Genomic DNA, 18,332 nt, shown 5'->3' with positions numbered 1-18,332 from the left:
TGCTGGTCGTATTTGGCAATTTCCCCCTTGCAACGGCCACGCTCACAAGCAGACACACAGAAAGTAGGTGTGTCTGCACCGACGTGAGGACACACAACAGACTTGGTGTTGGGAGTCAGTGCCCTGGATACGTGCAGATCGTGCAGATCAAGAAGACGAGGACCTAAGGAGGTGCTGCAACACAACAAGAGGACGGTAGAGAAGGACTAAGGTGAGTTTTTCTTTTGTTTCTCTTGTTGTGTTACGACTTTTTACACCCTGTTATGATTTGCTTACTATATATATATATATATATATACTGCATATATGTGGAATAAATTAAAGGATATTGATGCACCAGTGGTTCCAAAAGATATTCCTTTGTAGGTCCTTTATTTCCACGCAAATGCAAATATTCCCATAAATAAACAAGATGAGATATTTTTTAATATAACTAAGCATGTTAACAGATTTCCGCAAAAAAAAATTCCATAAAAAGGCCTGATAGGCTTCTACAAGCTCACATTAAGGTCATATTTGATATAAATGTTGACTGCTGCACACGGATTCTGCAAAGAAGTGTCCCTATACATGGTTCTAAGTTGAGAAGACATATAGACATTTTCCAAACGGTGAAATCAGTTTTCGAACCAGGACAAAAAGGTTGAGACAAAACGAGTCATGTGCTAAATACACACATCACGTCAACGTTTCTGTTTCTTTCTTTTTTCTTCTTGCGTGTCTTGAAAAACATGTTTGAAGCAGAGGAGTTGTGACACAGAAGAAGTATGTGGACCCGACCGCAAAGGACATTATCTTATCTTGCGTTCCAAAGAAATCCAGCAGATACATTTAGTGGAAATTCATGGTCATATGCACCGATCAGCCAAAACAATATGACTATCGCTGACAGCAGAAGTGAGTAACTTTTGAACCTTGATCTTGTGACAGTTCAACGTTCTGCTGGGAAACCTTTGCGCCTGGATGTTACTTAGACATGTAGCACCCACCTACACCAGACCAGACCAGACCAGACACCCCCCAGCCCCCCCATAGCAATGACACTCCTTGGTGCACACAAGTAACAACAGTCGGACACCCTGATGAGTCACAACAAAATATCATGAAAGTGGTCATAATGTTATGCCTGATCGGTGTATATTATTCTTTTATTTATCTATTTGGTTTATTTCCTTTATTTTAGCTGTTTGTGCTTTTAAAATAAGAACAAATACATTTTATGAACAACCTGGAAAAAAAAAAACATAAATAAATAAGAAAAATATCTGCACTTTGCTGCCATCTGCTGTTTAGTTCTGGAGTCTCCGTTTCTGCCTTAAGCCGGCAGCTCCAGCACATGTGGTCATAATGTAGTGGCTGATCGGTGTATGTATATTAGTTAACAAATCCGTGACCGTTAAACCACATCCCTGCTGATGTTTCTACATGTCTCAAAGCTGTAAAGTGTCTTTCTGGATAATCAAACCTTTACCCCTTTTCTAGCCAGTTTATTGTTACACATTCAAAGCTTTCATCACATCGACAAAAAAGAAAAAACAGTCACACTTTCGCCAAACTGCGTCAGATTTTCTGTGTAGTCATCCACACAGAATTAAAATATATCTTTGTCATTTCTGATGTTTGTCTGCAGTTTCATCGAGGAACATTTACATGCGTGCGGTTTGCACATTTGGTTAATATTCAAATTGTTAGCAGGAACTTTATGGACAAACAAGCCCGACACTCACAGTGACAGACATCCCTCGGTTCTCGGATGCCTGGATAGTGTGACAGCTTGCACGCAACATCTGATACTAAATGAGTTAGTGATGCGCGGATCGATACTGAAATATCAATACTCCCGATACCAGGTCTTTAGGCTCTAAAATCGATTTTCAACTCAAAATATCAATTTTTTTAAGTTTAAAATGAATAAATTAATTACTCTGTTGTTTTGTATTCTTTATACGCCACTTTTTTTCAGGTTTACCAGACACAGTATCGGATTAGTATCGCTGATACCAGCATTTTACTCAGCATTGGATCAACAAGGAAACTGGTGGAATCAGACAGTATTATTTATGAGGCAGTGGACAAATTCGCAAAATACGAAAATGACATAGAAGAAGTTAATTGTAGTGATTTGCCGAATTGATATTAAATTAACGATACTAGGTCTTTACGCTCTATATCAGTTATCAAATCAAAATACCGATACTTTTGATACTTCCGTCATTGGAGCTAATGTAGGAAAGTAACTAAACTATTGAGTTGTGGCAACACAACAAACCTTGTCAAACACAAACTCAAGTTAAACCAGGACACAGAATATGAGACATTTATGATGAGAAGGACAGAAGAGGAGAGAACAGAGTCACAATTAAGATACAAGTTCTCATATTATAGTAGTTCTTAATAGTTAAATAATAATTTATTTTAATCTTAGTCTTATCATTTTACTTTTTTTAAAGAGTTGAGCACCACATATTTTGTGTGATTGTGTCTCTGTTTGGTTTTTCTGTTGTTGTATTAGCTCGGTTATATAGTAAATGAGGTCATTACCTCAATATACTTAGAGTTTAGAATAAATAGATAAATTACTCTGATGTCTTGCATTCTTTATGAAGCTATGATTTGAAATACTTTTTTTTTTTTTTTTTTTTTTTTTAGATTTACCAGACACATTAGGGTGTATTTACACAAAGTATCGGATCGGCATCGCCGATACCAGCCTGAATTTTACTCAGTATCGGATTGGAAAGGAAATCTGTGGTATCAAACTTGTAAACTGCGTTGTTTTATTAAACGTAACATGCTGTTCCTAATTTGTCCACCAGGGGTCGGGTCGTTCAGTAAAAGTTGCCGACGTAATGCAACAACTGAGCAACAATGTGCAGAAAATTGTCTTATTTATTCATTTTTTTTTCTGGGCTGTTTATAAAATGTCTTTTTTTCTTTCTTAAATGTAAGGAAACTAAAATAAAGGAAATAATCTTTACGCTGAGCATAGAAAATAAATAAATGAAATAAGCTAAGTTCAAATGAAACGCTTGTAATCAGAATATTACATAATTACATTATTCAAATATTCAAAGTTCAGAAACTACATGAGTTTTTTTCATGCACCTTTTTATTTTCTTATAAAGACAACAGGAAATCTCCACCATCGTGCCTCCTACCTACCAGCTTCTCTGAGCTCCTCCACCACGGCTTGTCATTCCTAGCTCGTCCCAGTCAGTGTTTTTCAGTTATCAGATAAATCTGTGAGTGTCTGGCCCGTCTGGTGTGTCAGGTTTGGTAGATTATTAGGGAAGGCAGCGTGGCCAAACAAAACAAACAATAACTGATCCGGAGAGTGTTGTCTGTCTTTGGCGTTTATCTTGAACTGTGATCATGCTGTTATGTGTGTGTGTGTTTAGATGGAAGTCTACACTGTAACGGTGGCCACGGGTACGTCTGAGTATTCAGGCACCAACAACTACATCTACATCACCCTGGTGGGAGAGAAAGGGGAGAGTGAGCGCACCTTGCTGGACAACCCCGGACTGGACTTCTGTCGAGGAGCAGTGAGTGTGTGAAAGTACATGAAAGTACATTAGCGCCTCCCACTTTGAGTGTGAGGCACTAATGATACACCCCTGAATATGAGGAGAAACAATAAAGAGAGTTCTTATACTTTAAGATCGTTAAATTTATGCCACGTTTTTCAGAAATAATTGGAAATACAAGTAAAAGCAGGATAAATGTCACCATTTTGCATTGCAAATGTTGTCATCCAAACATCGAATCCTATCATGTCTGCGGATCTCTGGAGGGACAGAAACTATGACACGGTGCAATTAACCTTTCCTGGTTAGACACCGCGCTAAGGCCCAGTTCACACTAGAGGGTTACATGAGTAAAAACCCAGTGGAAAGTAATAAATCTGTATTCATGATCTGAGCACTGAGAACAGACAGCTCATGTGCTACATGCTGTGAGCTGCAGATATGTACAGACTGTATAAAAAAAGCCTTCTCCGTGTACTGCAGCTAAATGTCTAATAACCCACCATAAAATTTACCGTCAAATTGTTGATTTGCTGCCCCCTTCTCTCCTAGCATTGGACTGTAATAATGAAAATAATAATGAAAATAATTTTTTAATAGTTAGTTCACGTCTATTATATCGTTAAGAAGGAGCGAACACATAATTTCTATGCAGATGACACAAAACTATATTTATAGACAAAACAAATCCAAAGGGATGACCTACAAATTTATATTTACTCTACTATTAAATTCAAATTAGCAAAATTCATAAATGTTTGCTAGCATTAGTGGGTGTTTTTTCAGATGCATTGCAGTAGTACTTTAGTTGTATTAGTTGTATTTCATGGTAGTATGGGCTTCATCTTTAGTGAAATATTTACAAACACTTTATGAACCGCTGCTAGTTTGCTGCAACGACCCACCGGACTCCTCACCTGTTTTCTAGGAGTCGTCCATGTTGTTATTATTATCGTATTTTGACAAAATGATCGTACTTTATTATTGTATATTATGAAGTTTTTGGAATTGATATAATCGTACAAATACGATAATTATCATATGTTTGGTTGTTGTCATGTGATGAGCCACTAGTCTGATAGTCTGTATAAACCTCTGTTAGGGACAGGTGTGGGACATGATAAACGCTGGAGGGATTGCAGATAGAATAAACACAAAAAACATGTTGTGCTTTGTCAGGCTGTTTCTGTAATGTAGCTTATTTCCATCAGGTGGACGAGTACAAGGTGACCAGCCCCTCACCTTTGGGCTCCCTGCTACTGGTGCGACTGGAGAAGCAGAAGTTCTGGGTGGAAGATAACTGGTTCTGTCGCTATGTCACAGTGCAGCCTCCAGGTGGAGACAAAGCGCTGGTTTTTCCTTGCTACCGTTGGCTCTTAGGAGATGTCAAGTTGGAGATAAGAGAGGGAACAGGTAGGAAAGAGCACAGTTGTACTGTTGAGGTGACTGTTGATAAGGAAGATGCAGCCTGATGCAAATTTACCTTAACAGGCAAACGTTATGTTCTATTTTTATGCACTTGCACAATGTAGGCGTCATGCAAATCCCGAATGCTTGCGGACTGTTTTTGTTCAGTGGGCTCTTTTATACTACCTGTGCAGACATGAATGTTTTAGGTTGCACATTGCGTATCCCCAATTTTGTTCAAAGATTGTTCTCTACCACATTTGTGCAGCACACATGCTACATTTTATTGTTTTAAAGTATGTGTTTGGTAGAAAATGTCATTGTCATATCTGTGAAATTGAAATATTCCCAATTTGTTTTACTTTTGATTATTAATTATATCAGCAGTTTTCTGCACAATGTTCCACTGAAGATATAAACTCCATAATCTACCAGTACATTCCATATTTAAGCCACTTAAAGGTCTTTATTTTCCTGCCTCTGTAGCAAAGACCGCAAAGGATGACTCCTCACCCAAGCTCCTGGCACATAGGAAGGCAGAGCTGGAGGAGCGTAAAGAGACATACAGGTCCAGGAAACTCATCATATCATCAAGTGTTTCATTGTTGAATTTATCGTGTGTCAAAGTTTGTGTCGTACTGTGTTTGCGTCTCAGGTGGATTACTTGGGCTCCAGGGATCCCCCGATGTATCGATGCTAAGACAGAGGCAGATTTACCCCAAGATGTTCGCTTTGACAATGAGAAGAGGAGTGATTTTGAGCATTCTTTACACTATGCGTAAGTTGTGCAAACCCTGTAGCATCACATAACTAACGGACACAAAACTTCACAGAAAAATTGACGCTTGAATATACAGCAGTGTTATATTAAATATCTAAAAATCATTCTAGTGGCAGTGTTACAACTAATGGTAGGCCCTATGGCCTATATTGCAGCCTCCAGCCACCAGGGGGAGCTCCACATGCTTTGGTTTCACTTTTGATGAGCTACCCTGTCTGCAATCTTTCATATAGAGTTTATGATTTCAACTAAGCGCCTAAACCTAATCCTAACCCCTAATCCTAGATGTCCTCACTTTACGCAAGTCCTCACTCCAATGGTGTAAAACTCAAACTGATCCTCAGAACAATAGCTGGACAAGAACAAACACCGACACACACACAAACACGTTTGCATGGCTATCTTTATGAGGACATTCACTGACATAACCATAACCTAATTATAACCTCGCCCCTAGAACAGAGTCTTAATCCTCAAACTGTCTGGTAAAGAAGTGAGAACCAACCAAAAATGCGTTCACTTTGCAGAAAGGCCCTCACTCCGCTGGTGTAAAACCGGTCCTCAGAAAGACCGCTATACGAGATCACACACAGACGCACGCTGTATTCAGAAAGCAATAAAACTGTCATTTGTTACTCAAGCACATTCTCAGTTTGTTCCTACATTGGTAATTTTGTTTGTTTGTTTGTTTGTTTGTTTGTTTGTTTGTTTTATAAGCTTGCTGGAGTTGTCCCTGAAGAAGTTGGCCATCATGTTTGGGAAATCCTGGAGTGACCTGGACGATTTCAAACGGATCTTTTGGAAGCTACGAAGCCCCATAGCCGGTGGGTAAATTACACATTTCAGTGTTTTAAATGACAAAAAGCAAACGATGCTACAAATAGTGGAAACACATGAAACTGAATGCTGACAGTTGCTAAGAAAACACAAGGAGGAAACTTTAGGTGGAGGAAAGGTGGAAGCAAACAGCAGGGCCTGAAAATTATTTACAGGACAAAAGTGACACATCAGCTACATGAGGATGTCACAACAGGATCTCCCCAACAATAGGTGAAGGCAATTTATTGAATATCTCATAAAATCTGCTTTGTATATTCAAATTTTCAAATTTTTCACTTGTTCCTTTAACGTAGCTATATGTGCTCATACAGGCCAAGATAAAACACTGAGGGGGGGTTGAAGCATTGTTGGTTGTTTTGTAATCAACCCATTTGTTTGTGTGACTCAGAGTATTGCATGGAACACTGGAAGGAGGATCGATTCTTTGGCTACCAGTGTCTGAACGGCTCCAACCCCAGGATGATTCGGAGGTGCAATCAGCTCCCAGAGAACTTCCCTGTCACGCCGAACATGGTGCAGAAATCGATGGCTGCCAGGACCAACCTGGACAAGGAACTGAAGGTGGTACAAGTTGGGATGGGTATCAATACTCGGTACCATAGTGGCACCAGTGCTGACGCAAATGGTAGTAACCAGACCGAAAAGCAGCGCAGATTTTGGTGCAATTGAATTTTTATTTAGCGCCCTCTTAGCTCTATTGCTGTGCAGACGGAATTAGATTAAACATCTGATCTAGTTTGAAAGCCGAGAAATGTAGTGTCTTTGAAGCATCTTTGATAGCTCTTAGCTTTGATATTTCTTAGGCTTAGTTGTATTTATATTATTTAAATTAATAGGCACCATTTTTCATTGTTTAAGCACTGGCACCGTCTCAAAAGTACCAGTATGGCACCAGTATCAGATAAAACCTTAAAGATACCCATCCCTAGGTCCAAGCTTTCCCAATGATCATGTTTATTCTGTACTCTCTTCTTCCTCCATGCTTGCACTTTGACTTATTTCTTTCCACTTCTCTCTTGTCCAGGCAGGGAACATTTACTTGTTGGACTACGCAATCATGGACGGAATTCCCACCAACACAATCAAGGGTAAACCTCAGTACATCGCCGCTCCACTCTGTCTCCTGTACCAACACCCAGACGAAGGACTCATACCTATTGCAATACAGGTATTTACCACAAGCACTTCGCCCTGAAGACCTGTGCAGAAAATACTGAATGAAATAACAGAACAAGTTTGTCACTAAAGTAAATGAGTCAGTCAATTTTATCTAATTTTTGATTTTGGCAAATTTCTGCACATTGCTGCACCTACACTTTAAGCTCTGGTTCTCAGTTGTTGTGTTGTATCCGTGACTCTTCCTAAAACAGAGTGAGCCCCCTAGTGGACAAATCAGGAATAGGTGTTACAAGTACAAGTTACAAGTAATAAGCGATTTTTACTTCAAGAGCTGTGATTGGTCCTCTTAGTAGTAGCGTGTTTTAATCTTTCCAGCAGCTTCTCCGTCTCCGCAATTTCCTAATTGATTGTTTTGTATCTATAAAGATGGAACACATGGAGGAAAGGTTAACTGAGGAGGTTCAGAGATACAGACATTTGTACGACTCGTCTTTGCCAAAGGTTTCAGTCGCCATTGTTGAAAGTGAAGCAAGAAGTAGAAACAAAAATTAACTTGGATGGCAAAAAAGACACAGCGCCGACTAGTGTTTAGAGCCAGACTGACAAGTGCACAAGTATAAATGGCTCACACCGGCGTCGGCTACATACATAGGTTATGGTGTCCAGCAGAGACCATAAGGGATAAACCACATTTGAGTCTGAAGTCTCAAGTCTTTGGTTAAACTAAACCAGTCCCAGAGGCTGTAGGCCTATTTCTATTAATGCAGATGAACACGACCCCTTATAATAGTCTGTCTTCCTCATCCTCAGCTGGATCAGACTCCAGGTTTGGACACGCCCATCTTCCTGCCCACAGACTCACCTCTGGCCTGGCTATTGGCCAAGATCTGGGTGCGTCACTCTGAGTTCCAGGTCTTCCAAGTTCTGTCTCACTTGCTTCGGACTCACTTGGTGGTCGAGGTGTTTTGTGTGGCTACTCTGAGGCAGCTGCCTGCCGTACACCCCATATACAAGGTGAGCAACTTAAAAAAAAAAGACACAAACTGGTACATTTCTCTTTTTCTGCAGTTAGGATTAAAGGGTAAAGTCTATGTGAAAGTAATTGATAACATTTACAGATGTCCAGTAGAGAAGTCTGAATACTGTCCTTCAAATCTGTCCCTATTCTTGTGACATGATATCTCAGGGATATCTTTAAAGGAATTTCTTCAAATCTACCATATTAGGGTTGTAGTGATTTTGATTTGGTGGTTCAAATGTCATGGCCATTGTTACCTCTTCTCAATTTTTTATTTCAATTTGTTAAATTCCTCCAGCGCCTTCACTACATAGAGTATATTGTATATGTCCGGACCAACAGAGATGTCATTTACAACCTGACTAGATGCAGAATCATCTATAACTGTATGAATGAATGTCTTTAATCTAAATTTGAATTTGCCATTTTGTTAAGATCTGGTTTTCTGGACCAATATCAACAAATTATTAAATTCTAACCCAATGTCATCCCTAAAGAGTTTTTTGTTTCTGTTTTCCTACTTTAGCTCCTGACCCCTCATTTGCGTTACACCCTGGAGATCAACTGTAGGGGGCGCACTCAGCTCATCTCTGCTGATGGCATCTTCAAACGGGTAGGTCCCTCTGCAACTGAGTTTTAAACCATATTTCACAAGGATTTGACGAGATGAGATAAAATACCGTAAATGTATCTTGTTTAACACATTGTTGTCTAAAATCTTCTTCTTGTTGTCCTCCTCCTTTCCTCTGTCCTTTCTGGGATATCTTTTTGGACCTTTAACAAAAGCCCAGTTGGGATATCCACATGTCTTGAGTGTTTGTTTGATGTGTTTTTCCTCCTTCTGCTTAACATCTAGTTTTGTGGGTTTCAGTCTGTGCTCAGTGCTTTATGTTCCTGGGGGTGGTGGGAGTCAAATAATGAATTCTAATCAGTGTTTCCTATATACTCCAGTGTTGAGGCTTTGGCCTTCTCCCACGTGCACAAGACAGTCCAAGAAGTCCAAACTATGTGTGGACATGATGTTAAAATGTGTAATTATTATGTTATGAATAAAATGGTTAATAGAAGAAGATCTGTTATTTTTCTTAGTGGTTAAAAACTACCGATAAGATTAATTGATTAATCGATTGGAAAAAAAAAACAATAGTTTGTAGCAGCCCTGCAGACGGAAGCTTTAAATATCATTAGGGGGAGCTCTAAATGTTATTCACTATGTCACTGATGTGGTGAAATCATGTTTGTGTGTAGGTTGTGTCCACTGGTGGGGACGGCCTGTTGATTTTGGCACAGAGGGAGTATAAGGTTCTGACCTACCGCTCCCTTCAGCCCCACATCGACTTCAACGAAAGAGGAGTCTCCCAGCTCCCAAACTATTTCTACAGAGAACATAGTCTGATGCTATGGGAGGCCATTCACAGGTAAACAGCTTCTGAAATATGAACCACGTGGACAAAAATACAGAATTAAAATGTTTTCTGTCCTATAAAGACCTTTTTTGTTTCGGATTGATTTACTGCATAATTGAAGTGGCTGTGTAATTCATTCCTGGTCAGGTCTAGGTGGGTGCTACATGTCTAAGTAACATCCACACCAATGAATGAATGAATGAATGAATGCCAGGTCTAAAAGTTTCCCAGCAGAACATTGAATTGTTATAAGATGGTTTAAATGTTATTTACTTCTTCAGTCAGTGGTCATAATATTGAGGTTGATCGGTGTATATTAGAGTTTTGAGCTCTGTCCCATTGACACTGATAAAATCCTCCCTCAGTGTTTATTCCTACCATCATTTATAGATGATCATGGTTTTGTCACAACATGCCACTTTATCAACATATTTTCTACGAACATTACGTAACGGGACCTTTTATTTTTCTCTCTTTCTTCAGTTTTGTGACTGGTATGGTAAACCTCTTCTACAAATCAGACCTTGATGTGCAGAAGGACATGGAGCTCCAAGCCTGGTTCAGAGAAATATCACAAGAAGGCTTCACAGCTCTTCCCAAATTTGGTCAGTCATGAGTAACCATTAATAACAATGAGCAAACACACTGATAAGCCATAAGCTTATAAACATATTAGGGGTTACACAAGTTGAGATTTTTTTAAACATCGACTAGTCTTAACTGAATCCTATCCAGAGGATTTGGATCTCTTTGATACCAATTTATATTAGACATGTTTCTATTCATAAAAGCAGTAAGAATTTAATACTTTTTTAATAATTGGTCCACTTCCATTGGGTAAAATTGTATCACGTATCAATTTCTATGCAGATGACACAAAGCTATACCTACAGTGTATGTATGAAACCAGACAAAACAAATCTAACAAGATGACCTGCAACTTTATGCTTACTCTACTAATAAATGCCCTAAACTATTTCAAATTAGGAAAAAAAAAACAAAAAAAAAACACGAATTGACTGAACGTTTAAGTTTTTTTCTCTAAGTATTTCAGTCAAAGACAATTTAAATAAACATGGTAGTTTTCTCAACTCTTTCCTGTCCTGGTCAAAGGGTTGTCTGCGGAACCTAGTCCAGGGGTCTTCACAGTTTTTCAGACCAAGGACCCCCAAAAAGCAGGGACTCCCTACCTACTATATGTGTTTTATATTAAACTCGAAACTCGGCCTTGTGCTATTTATAAATATACATTATTATTATCATTTTGCTTTCGATATTAAGTTATCCTTTATCCCTTTACTAAAATATGTTGGATTTGTGTTCATGTGTATTTAAAGAAATTTTAATTTGTGGGGAAAAATAAATCAAATATATAAATATATATATAAATATATATAATAAATTTCTAATCAACTAAACAAGTTTGCGTTGTGTAGTACAGACTTAGGTGATGAATTAGAGGAATTTGTTCTAGTAAAAGAGGTGATGTAGTGAATGAAGTGTATTTAACCTGATGATGGTGTTTCAGGTCTGCCCAGTAAACTCAAAGACAGAGAGGAACTTCACACCCTGCTGGCAGTAGCCATCTTCACCAGCACGGCACAGCACGCCGCGACCAACAACGGACAGGTGAGGAACACTCACACACCTCCACAAAAATGCTCACAAACGATGTAGAAATTTAGAGAGGAACTTTATGCGCTGTCTTTTACTACATTACCACTACTCTACAACAACCAGGATGTTATTTTATTGTGTGTGTTTTTAGTTTGACTGGTGCGCCTGGGTGCCCAACACGCCCTGCACCATGAGGCAACCGCCTCCAACAGACAAAGACGCTGTTACCATGGAGATGATCATGGCCAGCCTCCCGGATGTCGGCCAGTCCTGTGTACAGATGGCTATCACGTGGCATCTGGGGCGAACGCAGCCGGACGCAGTGAGTCTGTCTGTTTGATTTATGTAGAAAGAGAGAAAAACTTACATGGATCAACCACAACATTGTGAGCATCTTTCTAATATTGTCTAGGTCTCCCTTGTGTCTTTGAAACAGTTGCGACCATAGACTGTATATAAATATGGACATAGTGTCTCCACTTCCTCTCATTGGCCAAACTAATGCTTTTTTCCCTTGGATATGGGCACCGCCACTCTGATCAGCACAGTCAGAGGGCGGAGCCATGATGTAGATGTCCCACCCACACTTCCTCATTTAATTAACACTCAGCTCTGCCTCCACCAGTTACAAGGAAATGTTGGATTATACACTGTACTTGTAGTAGTTTTTACAACTCTCACAGTCCCATGGAATGCTTTATGGAGCGGTTGGCATAGCAGCTGGTGGCCTTCATTATGTCACATGGTCTTTTAGTTTGGACCAAGTCCCACCCACTAATATGGAGGAGGCGGAGCTTAAATACTGCATGCTCCAGCCACCAGGGGGAGCTCTACTTGCTTCCGCCATAGTCCATTTTTATATACAGTCTATGGTTGTAATACATCTGACCTGTCTACAAGTTCAGTTGCCTTTCTTATAATCTTACAATTATTTATAAGACTTGCTCCATTTTCTTGTGCCTAGATTCCCTTGGGTCAATACACAGAGGATTACTTCACGGAGGATCAGGCCCTTGAGGTGATTGACAAGTTCAGAAAGGAGCTGAAGGAGATCGAGGCTAACATCATGAGTCAGAACGAAGGACTGGACCTGCAGTACCTGTTCCTCCTGCCCAGTCGTGTTGAAAACAGCATCACCATATAGAAATATGCTTAACAATTATATGTGGTGCACCTGTCTGATTTGTTTTTACTTCAGTTTCACATTTCATTTATGTTTCTGTAAATAGTTTGAAAAGAAAAGTCTCTTAAAGTAAATGAGAAATACTTTTTATTTGGGGGTGGGGTTAGCATAAATAGATTTGTATTTCTTCTATTTATGACTATGATGATGATAAAATGTATGTCATAATGAAATAGGGTGGATAGTAGAACCATGTTAGCCTGATGCTATGTTGCTAGCTCACTTTACTCCTACACAGGGTGGCATTTTCTGTTGTCAGGCCAGCTAACAGCTAGCCGCTAGCCGCTAAAACTGGATATAGTTTAATAACGCTGTTACAACCCAATGCATTATTTATTATTTAAGGATATGAGCTGCTGTGTTTATTAAGCAGCGTTATCCTCTTCGTGTTCTGTATCTTTTGTATTGTGTCAGTTGTGAGCTCAGGGTGTTGCATCCTTCCTACAATAAATAGTTTCTGAACAAATCTTTATTTAAATACTCTTCTTGTACCCAGAGTCATGACAAACGTTCATCCCTTTATCATTCCTCTGGGTCCCATATGGGACAGCAGTGGCTTTTTGAACCAATCAGAGCTCTGAACACGAGTAATATATCATTTTCTTCAGATTTCATTGATAAAAGTCATTATAGGATTCAACCAACACATTTTTCCAAAACAAGGAAATTGAGGCGAACCCAACAACTTATTTTTTTTTTTTTTTTTCTTTTTTTTTTTTTTTTTTTTTACTGTGTAATTGTGTAACTTTGATTACTCAAGAGCAATTCCACTTAGAGTGATTCTGACTTTTATTATACAAACTTCAGAGTCTGGGCTTTCAAGAAAGACCAAGACCATGAATGAGCTCCAAAATCCATACTTACTATGGACTATGGACTTGTTCCTTGGGTACTATGTCCTAAATACTATGAGGCTCGGATGATACGAGGTTAATATTATGTGAAACTGCATGGGAAGGGAAGGGGGTCCACGGGGCCCCCAGGACCGCCCCTGCGTGGGAGGATCGGGGAGCGCCAATGCGGTTTTAAGGGAGCACTGAACGGTAATGTGCTTAGACAGATTGAATATCGACAGGCCCGTTGTGTTTATAGACAGCTGTGGACATGGCCCCCTGCTCCTCCCTGTGCGCCCTGGCTCTTCTGCTGCCGCTGCTGCCGCTGCCAGGTAAGACTTTTACGCCGTGCACCCCTCCAGGAGAGCCCCATGCCCACGAACCGAAAGCTGCGCGCAGAGAGGCAGGAAAAAGCCGCTCTCTGTCTATGTGCGCTGAGACAGATGTAGCCCGAGTCCCGTTATCCCTAAAATAAGATCCTGATGTTAACCAGCTGTGGTGGTATTACAGATAATAATATAAAAATACAAAATATTGCATTAAAATTATACAAATTGTGCTTTTTCTTAGTGTCAATACAACATTGATGTGATAATCTGTAGCCACGCCCAGTGGCGCTTGAAACGATTTAAAATAAAAAACTATAAAAGACCAGACTTGGCTGAATGTTGATACTGTTAGAATCTGAGTTCGTTAATTCTTCTAAAAGAATGACTATTGCTATCTATACAACATTTATTGATATATAGAAAATAATAACTACAAAGTCAGAAGAAGTCGCAGAAGTTTTACAAAGAGGGCAAAGTTTTCAACATTCCCATGGGTTATTGCCAAAACTACAAAACGGTGTGTGTGTGTTTGTGTGTGTGTGTTTGTGTGTGTGTGTGTTGCGAGAAACTTAGACTTACTGTACAACTTTTATTAGAATTATCCGATGACTGATGTCCTGTGATTTGTGATTCTCCTCTCCTGTCTCCTCTGTAGTCCTGTCTCAGGAGTTAGACCCGGGTGATGCTCTGGATGATGTCAGTAAGTATAATGAAAACATCGTCCACCTGTTTTCATCTCACTGTGCAGACTATGATATAAAACACAAATCTCTTTCTCTTACAGAACTTGTGCTGGGAAATAGTTTGATTTGAGATTTGTTGGAAATATTTCTTCAGAATTTATCCATCAATGATAAACATCTAAACTTTTCACTGTCAGCTCAAACAAACCTAACAGTTTCTCTGTTCTCTACACAAGGAACCACCACCAAAGCTCCAGCTCCTAAGGTCACCGTGGGCCCCAAGGTCCCAGCTAAGCCCCAACTTAAGCCAGGTATGCCACCGTCTCCTTTGTGTTTATTTCCTGCTATTGTGCTGATTGAACAGGTTGTTATTCAAAGCAAAGTTCATATTAGAATCAGGTCCTTATTTCTAAATCAGTTAGATTCACCCCTCTCTTACCCTTAGTTCTTTGCAGTAACATAGATCATTTATCTTTTGACCCCTGTAGATGATGGTGGCTTTGACCTGGCCGATACGTTGGACATCGGCAGCAAGGACAAGGACAAGAGGCCGGGAGGTGAGTCAGCACATGGTGGAATTGAAAACCACTGAAGTTAAAAAAAAAAAAAAATCTGAACCAGGTTGGGGTTATGGCTTCCGTAAATATGGGTTATTGCACAGAAGGAATTTATCCAACCATCTAGCTCAGAGTGTCTGGCACTCATAGTGAGGAGTTGTACAGATTGATGGCCTCAGGCTGGAATGACTTCCTGTGTCACTCTGTAGTGAAAGAACTCCTGTGTCTGGCCAGCACGTCATGGAGTGGGTTGGACACATTGTCCAAGATGGCTTTCACTTTGTGAAGCATTCTTCTATCTGGCAGCAGCATCAGAGTGACTCACCATGTCACTGTCCTTGTGGATCAGTCTGTTCAGTGCTGTTCAGTCCCTTAAGGAACCAGCATGCAACATGCCTACATGCAGAATATAAATATGATGCAACATACTCATAGAGTTACTGTCTAACTATTATCAGAATAATCTGATGACTGATGATGTTCTCTGATTCTCCTGTCCTCTCCTGTCTCCTCTGTAGTCGTGTCTCAGGAGTTCGACCTGAGTGATTCTCTGTATGATGATAGTAAGTATAACGAAAACAACGTCCACCTGTTTTCATCTCAACGTCCGAAACTCAGACCTCAGCCTCTTCATGTTAATCTGTTAGTGACACAACTTGAGTCTGAATTTGCAACTTTGGACCATGATATAAAACACAAACCTCCTTCTCTTGCAAAATCTGTCCTGGCAAATATTTTCATTTTAGATTTGTTGGAAATATTTATTCAGAATTTATCCATTAATTATAAATATCTAAACTTTTCACTGTCAGCTCAAACAAACCTAACAGTTTCTCTGTGCTCTACACAACTACTCCTCACTGTCGCCACCACCAACGCTCCAGCTCCTAAGGTGGAAATCCTGCTATTGTGCTGATTGAACAGGTTGTTATTCAGTAACATAGATCATTTATCTTTTGACCCCTGTAGATGATGATGGCTTTGACCTGGCCGATGTGTTGGACCCCTACAATGACTTCGACAGCGAGGACGAGAACAGGGGGCTGGGAGGTGAGTCGGCACATGGTGGAATAAAAACCATTTAAGTTACAAAAGAATCTAAACTAAAGGAGCTCAAGTTCGTCTGTGTAGCCAGCTGTAAGTCGGATTCATTGGACTCCATCAGAGCCGCCCTTCGTCACAAGTTCTGTTCATAACTTAGCTTTTTGCGGATGATGTGGTCCTCTTAGCTTCATCGAGCTACGACCTCCAGTTCTTGCTGGGGCGGTTTGCAGCCAAGTTTGAAGCGGCTGGGCTGATGATCAGTACTTCTGAGGCCATGGTCCTCCACTGGAAAAGGGTGGATTGCCAACTATAGGTCGGGGAGGAGGTCCAGCCTCAAGTGGAGGAGTTCAAGTATCTCAGGGTCTTGTTCATGTGTGAGGGTAGGATGGAACAGGAGATCGACAGATGGATTGGAGCGGTATATGCAGCGATACGGACACTTAACCAGTATGTTGTGGTGAAGAGAAGCTCTCAATTTACCAGTTGGACGGTTCAATGTTATTTACTTCTACTGTCACTGGTCATAATCTTGTAGCTGACCATTGCATGCAGTGATACCTATGTTTCCTGAAGGTAAAGTAAATGAGGAAGGTCCTGAGCCTGAGAGAAATCACGTCACGATTGTCTCTCAGTGTCCTCTGATCCACAGGTGACTTCTTGTGAAGATCCGAGCCAAACACAAACCCACTCCCCCCTCATCCAGTCCATCCAATGAATGAAAACTATGTAAGGTAGTTTGTGCAGGGGCCTCTAATGTGATCTGTACATTTTAACAGTTTTATTAGGACACAAAATGTGACCTGCAGACAGGAGGTATAAAGTGAGTCTGTTTTGTGAACTCTTTGCTCATTTTGCCACTGTCAGTGCTTTGTACTTTCTATGTGTCATGAGCCTATCTGCCAATGCTGGATAAACACACTAAAAGACCAGATGTTTGTGAGTGATAATTTATTGACATAAATTTTCACTACAATTTTGGCATCAATCAGCGACTTCTCTCCTGTGTGTGGTTCCTGGGTCTCAGGTCTGCTGGGTGTTTGAGTTTTCAGGCTCAAACTTCCCAGGCAAGTAAAGCTAGAGCCTGGCTCCTGAGTTACTGGGACTTAATCACAGCTGTGGAGCTTGGAACCTGCTGGGTCTTTCAGGTGGGTGTTTGATGGGTTATGAATTCTTGTACTTTTTCTTGTGTTGTGACAGACGTCAGAAGACCCATTGCAGCATCCTCGGCCTGCCGGTGTGTTGGGCTTGATAACAGGGGGATCGCCCTGGGCTTAACTGTGGCAGTCGCCCTGTGTTTGATTGGACCAAACTGAGCCTGGAGATCTTTTGTTTTTGTGATTTTTTTTTTTCTCTTTTGAGTTTTGTTTAATTGGTTTCATTTTGTTTTCATATGTTTGTTTTCTTTTTTTTTGTTTTTGTTCAAATTGGAGTAATAAGGGGTGGTGTTGGGGGGGGGGGGGGGGGGGCAATTCTGCAGGGCTTTACGGCCCTGCAGAATTGAATGGCTTAGATATGATTCTTGCAGGTTATGGGATGTGTTTGCCACATTATTGTTGTACTTATATTCCTGATGTGTCTGATAACATGACTCGTGTTGTTTCTCATCTCAATGACCTGTTGCGTGAGAAGAAGAGCAGAGATTCGTAGGACCTCGGAGGATGTCCATGAAAGCCGTGCTTATTAAAGTGATGACACCGTTTCTTGGCCTTATTCTCACAGAGAATGATAATTAATCATATAATCAATGCAGTTGTGGAACAATACTTACAGGTTCTCCAGGATGAATTTTTACTTTCCTATTCTGTGAGGACCTTTAGAAGTAGCTATATACTTTGCTGTGTCCATTTGCATGTTTTTGTTATTGTTATTTTTTATCAGCAGTTACTAGCTTTGTTAGCATTTATATCTATATATCATTTTCAATATAACCACAGTTCATATATCTCCCATACATATGTGATACTTCATGCTCAAAGGGGAGACTGATG

The 18,332-nt window shown here is 40.1% G+C and overlaps 1 protein-coding gene across 1 annotated transcript; it reads left to right on the top strand.

Moving 5' to 3' along the window:
• The first annotated feature begins 73 nt into the window (after positions 1-73).
• On the top strand, positions 74-13,387 carry alox12 (arachidonate 12-lipoxygenase). The gene is made up of 15 exons (XM_047576521.1): positions 74-211; positions 3,399-3,545; positions 4,739-4,940; positions 5,421-5,502; positions 5,590-5,712; positions 6,433-6,539; positions 6,944-7,116; positions 7,580-7,723; positions 8,485-8,688; positions 9,219-9,305; positions 9,941-10,110; positions 10,582-10,703; positions 11,627-11,727; positions 11,867-12,037; positions 12,680-13,387. The coding sequence occupies exons 2-15, from the start codon at positions 3,399-3,401 to the stop codon at positions 12,857-12,859; spliced, it is 2,013 nt and encodes a 670-aa protein (XP_047432477.1). The 5' UTR covers positions 74-211; the 3' UTR covers positions 12,860-13,387.
• The last annotated feature ends 4,945 nt before the right edge of the window (positions 13,388-18,332 follow it).

This window comes from Mugil cephalus, chromosome 1, assembly GCF_022458985.1.
Source record: "Mugil cephalus isolate CIBA_MC_2020 chromosome 1, CIBA_Mcephalus_1.1, whole genome shotgun sequence".
NCBI lineage: Eukaryota > Metazoa > Chordata > Actinopteri > Mugiliformes > Mugilidae > Mugil > Mugil cephalus.
The sequence above is the reverse complement of the archived record's forward strand: the minus strand, read 5'-3'. Positions and strand labels throughout refer to the sequence as shown.

Excerpts from the sequence above, each read along its gene's own strand:
- alox12 (XM_047576521.1), top strand. The coding sequence starts at position 3,399 with ATGGAAGTCTACACTGTAACGGTGGCCACGGGTACGTCTGAGTATTCA. Across the intron at positions 4,941-5,420 it reads GGAGATAAGAGAGGGAACAG|CAAAGACCGCAAAGGATGAC; the intron begins GTAGGAAAGAGC and ends CTGCCTCTGTAG. Across the intron at positions 7,724-8,484 it reads TCATACCTATTGCAATACAG|CTGGATCAGACTCCAGGTTT; the intron begins GTATTTACCACA and ends CCTCATCCTCAG.